The sequence below is a fragment of the Schistocerca gregaria genome, chromosome 2 (assembly GCF_023897955.1).
Source record: "Schistocerca gregaria isolate iqSchGreg1 chromosome 2, iqSchGreg1.2, whole genome shotgun sequence".
Classification (NCBI taxonomy): Eukaryota; Metazoa; Arthropoda; class Insecta; order Orthoptera; family Acrididae; genus Schistocerca; species Schistocerca gregaria.
In genome coordinates this window covers 149546994-149559184 of record NC_064921.1, presented here as the reverse complement: position 1 = coordinate 149559184, position 12191 = coordinate 149546994, and the positions used below count along the sequence as shown (strand labels likewise).

The 12191-nt window shown below is 42.6% G+C and overlaps 1 protein-coding gene across 1 annotated transcript in view; it reads left to right on the top strand.

The window, feature by feature from the left end:
* Positions 1 to 394: 394 nt before the first annotated feature.
* LOC126336573 (protein spaetzle 3) overlaps positions 395 to 12191 on the top strand; it is a 783287-nt gene continuing 771490 nt past the window's right edge. Inside the window, exon 1 of the mRNA XM_050000426.1 lies at positions 395 to 1429. Coding sequence (XP_049856383.1) covers positions 824 to 1429 — 606 coding nt within the window. The 5' untranslated portion in view covers positions 395 to 823. The remainder of the gene's footprint in view (positions 1430 to 12191) is intronic.

Here is a 12191-nt window from a genome sequence, read left to right as displayed (position 1 = left end):
GGCCACACTAGGTTATACATGGTACATCGTGTCTGTATACAGGATTACTGTTGATATGTGATGTGTATACGACGAATTGCGTCTCTTCGTGTGTTTTATCGTGTCTTTACTCTTATTCTAACTTACAGAACAGAGCACCGAAGGCAGAATTAACTAACGTTCGAAGCGCTGGAGAGGCGTAACTGCGTCCCATGGCGACGTAATTGCCGGCCCGCGCGCCGCTAAGCAGTCTCGTCGGAAGAACAGCGGCGCGGCTGCCGCTGTTTCCTGGAGGCCGAGTTGACAAGACAAGCGCGAGAGAACGGCGTGGGCGTGCGCCGTGGCGGCGCGCGGCGCGTGGAGGGGCGTCAGCTGTTGGTGGCCAGCGCCTGCCCCTACCCGACGGCGAGTCTGCGCGCACAGATCAGTACCAGCCCGGCCGCGCCAGCGATCGCCGCTCAGCTCCTTCAGCTCGTCCGCGATATGGGGTCTCGCCTTGGCTTCTGACACGCACTTCTAAGGCGCGAACGCCGCGGCCTCCTCACCTTACCGTGTTCCTCCGCACGCTCCTAGAACAGTCGCCTCTGCTTACCAGTAGCAATAGTGGCTCTTCTTTTTCTTCCGGCTCAGATACAGTACTCACACGCGACTACTTGCTTACTCGCTCATCGAAGTTACCAGCTAGGCCGTGGACAGTTCGTCGCTCTACCGTGCGTTGAAGTCTCCGAACACTTGCACGTACGCAGTAGCCAGTTGCCGAGCACCAGTTTGTTCAGCAAGACCGGTTTCTCAGCCGTGCTTCGCACTCGTGTCAGCCCTCGCCTAGTACAGGTCGGATTAACCAATGGCGCTGCTCAATTTTAGCGCTCCTTTCGCTCACGCGCCGGCCACGCCGTCGCCGTTCTTCGCCGCCGCTGCGTCTGCCTCTGCCATCGGTGGCCTCAATACGGCGTCGGCTGTCAACACGCTCCTCTACGGCCCCCAGGGGCCGCCGTTCGCGTCTCCCCCGCCGCCTCCGGCGCCGTCGCGACGCTCACAGCCCGGGCCGCGACAAGGAATCCCGCGTCCTCCGCCGCCCGTGCCGGCGGCGGCAGCGCAACAACAGCAGCAACAGCAACAGCGTTTCTACGGTGACGGCAGCAGGAGTGGTGGCAGCGACCTGCCCCCCAGACCGTCAGGGTACACTCGGATCGAGCAGCCGACGGACTTGGCCAGTCAGCAGACGGCCAAGACCACTCTGCACGCGGTGCTCGATTATGACGACGACTTTGACGATTACAGCTACGAGGACGACGATGTACCGCCGGAGCTGCCGTCCAACTACAGGCGCACGGCGCTCCCAGCCGTAACCCCTATACAGGGGCCCATCTTCATCAAAAACGGATCAGTGCCTGTTGTGCCCCTGTACTCCTACCCAGTCGTGAACAACGGAACGCTCGTCCAGATACCGGTAAGAGCTGCTTTATGCTTTTTTTTCCGCCCTTGACATCCTTTTTACTCGTTGTTCTCCACTAAGCAGTAAGTCTGAACTTATTTAGCACATTCTCGCTTCTTTTCTTCCTGTCTCTCTGCATCCATTCATTATTTTCCTTTCTGTGGTCTTCTGTCCATCCTGAATTTCCCTTGGCAGACTTCTCAGCAAATTTGTGTTTGTGAGTTAAAGATCTAAATTTCGCTCACATTGAATCATTTTTTTCATGGATACCAATTTCTTTTAGAACTTCATTAACTTTTGTTATCGACTTGTGGTTTTTCTGCGATAAGGCTGAGGTTACAGTTTTCTTAATGATCCTGTTGTTCTCCATTCTATACAGGTTAATGTGATACTGTAGTTGCTGTTTCCTGATGGTACTTGTGATTTTATTTTGTAACTTGATAGATGTCATTGCTAAACAACAATTAATTAATCCATCTTCGTGGACCATTTGCTATCCCCGAAACAATGTACTAATAAGCAAATTGCTCAAATACAGAGTTATTGAAGATCCCACCAAGTAGTGTCGAAAGATTATTAACAGCGTTCTTGGTAAAGTGTTGCGGGCGTCTGTTGCTAATAGATCCCTCGTATTATGTCAGATAATCCGTGGTTGCAATCGGGCATCATATATTATCTACCAAGCTCAGAGGATCACGGTTGCAACGAGCTACTAAAAGGGTCACAACCTATTAGAATAATTAACATTTTCAAGGTTGCAACACAGACGTTTTAGATCACAAACGAATACCATTTTATCAGGGCGTCCAACCATGTACTTTGAACCGGATGAAGCCGACCCCCCCCCCCCCCCCAACCAACGAATAAAATTTAGGTTGTTCAGAGATACTGGTATAAGGCGCCTGTAGTCTCCAGTTGCTCGTTACAAAGCAATTCCATTTCACTTGATAACTTTTCTCCTTTTATCTTTGTATCTTTACTGCACTGAAAATATTAGTCGATTACGAAATTATTATACCTGGCAGTGAGAGCGCTTCTATTGGCTTATCGTGGTCTTTCGCGAGTAAACACTGAAACACATGATAGCGTATGCACAACTGTCTTGAAATTATTCCGAGCGCCACGCGTTTTCCTAAATCATCACATAACTGTCTTGAATTATTCCCAGTGCCATGCGTTTTCATTAATCACCACTGTACTTGTTTACTCTAAAGTTACAGTGTGTTTCCGATCACTGCCACAGGAGGCCAAGTATCTACACAACAGTGCACATGTAGACGCTACGTGCTGTGTGCCTTTTTTTGGAAACAAACATGTTCCATTTAGTCATGGTACTTGTGTTGACAACAGTAATGCCCGCTGTACACATCGCCCTCAAGCTTGCATTCAACAGTGCTCGGTTCTGACTTGGGTTTGTTTTTCTTTCGGCAGCGTTATACACAGTAGTATGGAAGAAGGATTAGCCGATGTGAGTCTCATTCATGAATCCGGAACGCATCAGAAGAACGGTACAATGGCGGTATGGTGAGCTGTTCTCACAGCGATGGCAACCATATCACGATACTTTTGCGTCTCTACATAGGTGTTTTGTATTGTTTTGTGTAATACAATACTACAGACTTTCTCACCCCTGCGAAGGTATTTTCACAGAAACTGAACTAGGCGAATAAATCACAATTACATTAGTACTCTGTTACTACCAGCTAGAGATCACGGAATCTTTATATCGAAATTTTGTCGGTGTAGTTCGGGTATACCTCTTAGAATGAACTGTATCTTCATGGGAGCCTCCTACCAAGGAGGACTTTTTGAGTAATAGAACCCAGTACGGGAAGGTGTCGTCGTTGAGTGACTGAAGGAGGATACAAGATGACTTGGACAGGATTTATGATTGGTGTAAAGAATGGCAGCTAACTCTAAATATAGATAAATGTAAATTAATGCAGATGAATAAGGAAAAAACCCTGTAATGTTTGAATACTTCATTAGTGGTGTAGCGCTTGACACAGTCGCGTCGATTAAATATTTGGGCTTAACATTGCAGAGCGATATGAAGTGGGACAAACATGTAATGGCACTTGTGGGGAAGGCGGATAGTCGTCTTCGGTTCATTGGTAGAATTTTGGGAAGATGTGGTTCATCTGTAAAGGAGACCGCTTATAAAACGCTAATACGATCTATTCTTGAGTACTTCTCGAGCGTTTGGGATCCCTATCAGGTCGGATTGAGGGAGGGCATAGAAGCAATTCAGAGGCGGGCTGCTAGATTTGTTACTGGTAGGTTTGATCGTCACGCGTTACGGAAATGCTTCAGGAACTCGGGTTGGGGTCTCTGGAGGAAAGGAAGCGATCTTTTCGTGAATCGCTACTGAGGAAGTTTAGAGAACCAGCATTTGACGCTGACTGCAGTACAATTTTACTGCTGCCAACTTACATTTCGGGGAAAGACCAGAAAGATAAGAGAGATTAGGGCTCGTACTGAGGCATATAGGCAGTCATTTTTCCCTCGTTCTGTTTGGGAGTGGAACAGGGAGACAAAATGCTAGTTGTGGTACGAGGTACCTCCCGCCACGCACCGTATGGTGGATTGCGGAGTATGTATGTAGATGTAGATGTAGGACTTCTTGAAATTTTCGTGCGGATCAGAGGAAAAATTGTTTATCGGAATAAATTGTGTCACGTCTGTACATATACAAAACCTAACACGCTGTAATCTCAAAACACGGCTCTGAGTCTCTGAGATACGCCGTTGCCTCATTCAACACAGGAGTGAGCACAAAGTCCAGACAAAACCACATATACGCCTCCTACACATTCCTCTTACTCAAGATGTACTTTTCTCACTCTTATACAAAAGCCACTCAAACAAATGCACCCCTCCAGTTAAAAGCGTAATAAAATAAACGTTAAAAATATCTTTGAGTTCCATTTCTCCAGAATAGTGAAGTTAATGAATTGAGTTTAGGCTTAAACATCCCGTCGACGATGGTGTTATTAGAGACGGAGATCAGCCTTGGATGAGGTTGAATGGGTAAGGAAATCGCTGGCCTTATCAAAGGAACTCTTCCAACACTGCCTTAAGCGATTTAGAGAAACCATGGGAAACGTAAATGAGGTGGGGTGGGGTCGGAATCTAACATTGGTCTTCGAGAGCATCTTAGCGTCTTCACCACTGCCCCGCTTCCTTCGGAAGTAGTGCAGCAATTGAACAATTATCGAAGTTCCTGCTAGATAGCGTTTTGACAATGCGTCTCTTCTTCTATTCACAATTATTATTAGCGTGGGTGGACACCGCAGTCACATTGCAGTCTTTACTATACATTTCAGTATTTACTAGATATGTGATTCCATATATATTATTCTATAATACTTGTTCCAGTGGTACACTGTAAAATATAACATCGTAGATGGTGACTGCCCTGTGTGGTCATGTTACTATAATAACGTTACCATTGTGCGTGATAATGTGATTTATCCTCTCCAAGGTTTCCCTTTTCCTCACAGTAAGTGAAATGCATTATACACTTCTCTGTCACTCAATAATCCAATAAATTCATTTCTTGTCTGGCTCGTAAACCGCTGATTTGAAGAACTACCAAACTTCACAACGTATAGTTGCCTAATTAACGCCTTTCCTTCGTTCAGATACATCATCCCATTTTAACGATTTTATCTGATTTTTGAAAATGTTCAGGTCCATAGTATTGTGAAGACACGATAGATGTCATAATGCTCTTTGGTGTTTCAAATGTTGACTTACAAGTTTTGACAGGACAGTAAACTGTCACTATTGTTCTACATCTTCTAATGCAGTCCCAAAGACATTGTTGAGTAAATGGTGGAGTGGCTCTGAGTGTTCCTCTTAGTATCTGCTTTCGTGGTTCCATATGTAAACGCAGCGAGGGTGATAGAGTCTGTCTATGAGCTCTAATCTCTTTTATTCAGCTTCCCATCCCTTCAGCAATTTTACATAAATCAGTATTTTCTGAGATTATTTGGAAATCTTTCGTCGTGGACTGCTGTTGGAAGCTGCTAAACTCAGAGCATATCTCCTTATTAGTACATAAACTGATATTAAGTTTCGTAGGTGTTTTCTTTAACTCTTTCTTAAACCATGAAACAAGAATTCTGTTTCCTCTGCACTTTAAAAATTTATGGTCGTTTCTTTTTATCACCGTATTTGAACATATATCTTCAAAGACCGAATGTCAGTATTAATTTGAATGGCTACTCTTCTTTTTTTAATTTTAGTATATTGGTTTTAGGCAAAGCCCATTTCACCGGATACAATAATGTCACAAAATTATAAAAACAGGACTTCTGGCTGACTTCGTTACAAAATATAAATCCTAATGGGCGAGAAATTGATCTGCAAAGTACACTGATCTGATTGCAGAATTACATTAAGCATAACAGACCTTTAATACTAAATCCAACTATACCCATAAACATATACAATGAAATACAAGAGAAGCGCCTCAAATTCTGAGGTTCCCTCTTATAAAGGTGGGTGAAGTGGCAAATACATTTGACAACGGACCAATCCATGGATCTAAGAGCTGCTCTGAGAGAGAAATAATCAGTAATTTTCAAAATATTGTAGTGTGTTATGTACTTGGATGACTGTATTTATCTTATTTTGTTAATATATGTATAACGTCGTCGCAAGTGAGACAGAAGTCACAGCCTGTAGAGGCTCTTAATTTTAACAACTGTCTAGTTTTATTAGCATTCATGTGACCTGCTCTTAAACTGTTAGTTGTTATGTTTTCTTTTTTCTTGAGAGCTGAGATGATAGACCAAGGGGTGGTGCGGAATCTGTTGCTGAATCGCCCAATGCTTTGTGCCTTTGTAGTTACAACCCATATCCATTACCTATGTCCATTCTATTTTTGCAACGGCAACTCTTCTATGAGTGTTCAAATATAACTGAACACACAGATTTCCTTTTATAGGCAGGATGACAGTGACTAATTAAAGTGCTAGTGTTCTGTGAAACCGTCATATCTTTTTTGTAATATTGTGCATTTATTGATGACGATCGCTAAGACGGGATCACGCGTGCAAATCACTGTGTCTTTTCAAATAATGCCTTCAATGTCAGGTCCATCCGTTCGTATCTGATCTATTCGTATAATAGTACTACCTCGTGTGGGCTACCCTAGCTGCTAATGGGTGCAGAATTATTCCGCAGGAACATTTATCTGTGCTGTCCACACTCGATTTATTAACTGTCCCAGGTGATACTCGCAAACTAAAGTTAATTACAGTTACAAATTGGCTGCAACCAGTCACTTAATGATACGTTTAGTTCTGTTGCTAGTTTTCAGCCACTTCATCTCAAATTCACATGAGGCGTGCAGAAGGATTACATTTTACCTAATAAGGTACCGTGCAAGACACTAACTGTTGATTCATCATGACGAATGACAAATAGACAATTCATGTACAGATTTAGATTGCTGTTACTCAATAAATTAAGTCGTGAACCATGCGGTTTTCAATTACTGTGCCACTACAGGCAGTATTAATATTAAGATTCCACTAACAGTTTCCATTAGCATTGCCTCTCAGGCTCCGAGGTAGTACAAAAATTTCAGTCGTATAGCAGTTTCTGAGTACCGGTGTTTTCCCACTAGTATGTTCTGTAAAACAATGAAAGTAACAAATCTGTGAAAGTAATCATTCAGTGACAGTGCTCAGTATCTAACTCAGTATCTCAGTCTCAGTATTCTCCGTAATTATTTCCTATGATATGTCTGATTTTGACTTACGAAAATTTTCCACAGCATCAGGACGTTCATCAGAGCCTGAAGTCGTGAAATGGGTCGTGTCTATGGAAACGACCTTACAAAATAAAACGTATTTATTTACGGATATCTATAGTTATTCAGTTTTTTTTTCAAATACCGTCCCTTAGTAGGCTGAAACGTAGTCAAATAGGAAGAGACTGTGCGGTCGTAAGAATCTGTCTGTCTTAAGGTCAAACAGCGGTCAAATTAAATATTTTCGTTTTATTTCTGATTCGGATCATTAAGAAGAAAGCGATATGAAAATGCCTGTAGTCCTAACGCAAAGAATCTGCTTCCGGTGGAAGGAATGTTTTGCAATATTTGTGAAACAGAAATAAGGATGATGAAATAAAGCTTTCTACACACTTTTCTTTATTGAAATGAATGTACATTTCCAGTCAAATCAGAAAAGCTTCACAAAATCTACACCACTGAATAGAAATAGCTTGCACCATCTATGTCATCAGTATTTAAGTATGAATAAGATTGCCATTCGTGCATTCAAATTTACATAACACTACGGGAATGTGGAGAACGCACATTCTTTGAAGCATATTTTCTGTTCTAAAAAGGGATCTTCCGAAACAAAAAGCTACCATATTTCATTCGTATTGGCATTACCATCCTGTAAGCAAGGTTACTGTTTAATGTCCTATCGAGATTTCTAAAGACGAGTGTAAACTCAGTAGGCTGGAGTCACATAATGGCTGCGGTCTTTCTGAGGAAACCATCCTGGCATTTACCTGAAGTTAATTCATGATACAGATTGAGATCCAAGTCCACACGGTGAGAGAGGGACTTGAACCCAGGACCTTACGAGAATGAGACGAGGGAACCGTCTCATTCGATTTCTCTTCTCGAAATCATCTGCATTAATGACAAAAAGTATCGAAAACCAATAAGTGGATGGGAATTTTAACTTTTGTTTTTTGGAATGTGGGTCCAATTCGTCAACAACTGCATCTCCTTGTTCGGGTGTAGAATGATGGGGGGGTTACACAGTCTGCATGAAAGACAAAGGGCTGGCAAAATAAAACTGGAACTGCTTTACAACAGACATTTTCAGATCTAAAATGGGATCTTTCGAAACAAAAAGCTACCTTATTTCACTCGGATTGGCATTACCATACTATAAGCAAGGTTACTTTTAAATGTCCTATCAAGATTTCGAAAGACGAGTATAAACTCAGTAGGATGGAGTCACAAAATGGCTGCGGACTTTCTGAGGGAACCATCCTGGCATGTACCTGAAGTTAATTCCGTAGAAATGTTGGAACACGTGAGGCAATACTGACCCTACGACTTATAAAATAGATTAAGGAAAGGCAAACCTACGCTTCTAGTATTTGTAAACTTAGAGAAATCTTTTGACTGGAATACTCTCTTTCAAATTCTGCAGGTGGCAGGGGTAAAATACAGGGAGCGAAGGACTATTTACAATTTGTACAGAAACCAGGTGGTAGTTATAATAGTCGAGGGGCATGAAAGGGAAGCAGTGGTTGGGAAGGGAGTGAGACAGGGTTGTATCCTATCCCTGATGTTATTCAAACTGTATATTGAGCAAGCAGTAAAGGAAATAAAAGAAAAATTCGGAGTAGGAATTAAAATCCATGGAGAAGAAATAAAAACTTTGAGGTTCACCGATGACATTCTAATTCTGTCAGAGACAACAAAGGACCTGGAAGAGCAGCTGAACGGAATGGACAGTATGTTGAAAGGAGGATATAAGATGAACAACAACAAAACCAAAACGAGGATAATGGAATGTAGTCGAATTAAGTCGGGTGACGCTGAGGGAATTAGATTAGGAAATGAGACACTTAAAGTAGTAAAGGAGTTTTGCTATTTGGGAAGCAAAATAACTGAGTAGAGAAGTAGAGAAGATATAAAATGTAGACTAGCGATGGCAAGGAAAGCGTTTCTGAAGAAGAGAATTTTGTTACCATCGAGTATAGATTTAAGAGTCAGGAAGTCGTTTCTGAAAGTATTTGTATGGAGTGTAGCCATGTATGGAAGTGAAATATGGACGATAAATAGTTTAGACAAGAAGAGAATATAAGCTTTCGAAATGTGGTGCTACAGAAGAATGCTGAAGATTATATGGGTAGAACACATATCTAATGAGGAGGTATTGAATAGAATTGGAGAGAAATGTGTGGCACAACTTGACTAGAAGATGAGATGGGTTGGTGAGGCATATTCTGAGGCATCAAGGGATCACCAATTTAGTATTGGAGGGCAGCGTGGACGGTACAAATCGTAGAGGAAGACCAAGAGGTGAATATACTAAACAGATTCAGAAGGATGAAGGTTGCAGTATGTACTGGTAGATGACGAAGCTCGCACGGGATAGAGTAGCATGAAGAGCTGCATCAAACCAGTCTGAGGACTGAAGACCACAACAACAACAATTCATGATACAGGTTGAGATTCAAGTCCACATGATGAGACAGGAACTTGAGCCCAAGACCTTACGAAAATGAGACGAGTGCACCGTCTCATTCGATTTCTCTTCTCGAAATCATTTGCAATAATGCGAAAAAGTAACTGAAAACCAGTGACTGGATGGGAATTTTAACTTTTGTTTTTTGGAATGTGAGTCCAGTTCGTCAACAACTGCATCGCCTTGTTTGGGTGTAGAATGGGGAAATAAAGTCTGCATGCAAGACACAGGGCTGGAAATATAAAACAGGCTCGGAAGATAGACTGCTGTATAAAACCTAAGGACCAAAGTAACTTTCCCACAATGTTTCACTGCCAGCTAACATAACTCGATGGATCATACATAGAAAGAAGTGCTACACAATACTAAAGAAGGTAACTGAAAGAAGTACGTAATGAGGCCAACAGAAATGACCCTTTTATTCAATGATAGTAACTACACTGCTTGCTGAGTTCTGAAAGGAACCGAAAAGATATGCATCATTTTTGGCGCAGTCTGATATTTGTGAAGGTGTCACTACTTTTCTGCACCGCATAAATAAGGAGTCAGGATGACATAGGACTAATTAAATCACACATAAATTGATCACATAATCAAGGTATCATGGAGCTGCTTCGTCTAAACGAAGCTCATTGGTCGCAAAACGAACGAAAAGCTTCAGTAACAAACTAAGCGGAAGTGAACCGTAACGTCTGAAATACATACTTGTTCCAGGCCAGCGACAGTTACCCTACGAGTATCGTCAAGCGAATTTGGCATGTGTGTCCTAGTACGCGTGTGACCCATGTTTTCAAAACGAAGGATGAAGTCTCCCGTGCGGCTGCTTGGCCCCAACACTGCATGTAGGTCCTGTTCTTGTCACAGCCACATTCCAAAGGCCATTCCCATGAACAAAAAACTCTGGCGGTTCTTACATCTACACCTGCACTTCCCAAGCCACCTTAGGTTTGTGGCAGATGGTACTTTCGTTATCACAGTCATTTTCCCCCTCTCTGAACCATCCACAAATGCTGCGACAGAAGAAGGACTTTTGATAAACTTCCACATGTGCTCCAATGTGTCCACCTTTGTTGTTGTGATCATTTCGCGACACGTATGTGAGAGGAGGTAATACACTGCCCAACTCTTCTTAGAATGTACGCTCTCAGAATTCCAATAATAAGCCAATCATTGACACAAAAAGCCTCTCTTGTAGCAACTGCCATTGGGGTTTGTTGAGAACCACAGTAACGCCCTCATCGGATCTTCGATACCATCTAACTAACTAAACATGTCAAATCCGTTGCTGATCATGCACCAATACGGGACAAATGTACAAGAAGAAGAAGAAGAAGAAGAAGAAGAAGGAGAGTATTGTATGGGTGCTACTGCCTCCAGCGATTTTTCACCAGCGCCGTAATAGAACGGTAATGGAGCTCTTCGGATATTTGCGCCCAATATGTTACACTTATTTATGTTCAGATCAAGTGCCAGTCTATGCACCAATACTCAATTCTTTGCAGGTCTTTACACATTTCGCTACAGTTTTCTGGAGTTCCCACCTTCTTATAGAACATATCGTCGTCTGCAGAGACTCTCACACAGCCTCCGACGTTACGCACCAGTTCATTTACATACTTTGTAAAGATAAATGGTCCTATAATGCTCCCTTGAGGTATCCGTGAAATTACCTTCACATTTGCTGCTTTTTGTCCGATTGAGAACGACGTATTGACTTTCATCTGCAAGGACGTCCTTGCCGAATCATAAATCTGGTCAGATTCTCGGTAAGCTCGTATTGTGTTCATTAAATGACAGTGTGAAAGTGCACCGGAAGCCTTCCGGAAGTCGAGAAAGACGTTATGGAGTTGTGCGCCTGTGTCTACAGCACTCTGGATGTCATGTCCAAACACAGAGAACTGTCTTTTACAAAATCTGTTTGCGGAATCCGTTATGGTTTTTATATAGAAGATTTTCACTCTCCAGAAACGTCAAAATGCTTAGCACAGGAAATAAATCAGTTTGATGACCCTTATTCATAAACCGTTGGCCAAACAAAACGACTGAAAAGAAGTTTTCGTCTTCTAATTATCTGAACGTTCTGCGGTTTTTCTGCACGCCTCGAAATGCGTCATTGCATTTTTGAAGCCTTTGACACAGACTAGTAGTTCTTTATCACAGTGGAATGGCTATTCGCCTTTGTAGTTAAGTACTTACATGAGCGACGTTCAATAACCGACGCAACACATTTGTTTCTGAAGGCAAGGTTTTTTTTCAGTATTACTCCACACTATTCCCCCTCCTCTTTTGGCGACAGAACACTATTTTCGAGCAGAATCTCCGTTAAATGCGACGGCCTTACCCTACCTTACTCGGAGGGTCTGTATTACCATATGATGCCATCCTCTTACTGCATCAATAATCTCCCTATCATTCACGTACTGCTTTCCGCCGAGTGCATCCCACAGATGGAAGCTCTCTATGGCCTTCTGTTAGGCTGCGAGGAATCCAACAGGTACCCTCCTTTGAGTACAACATCTAGTGGACACGTGTGTCTGCACTAT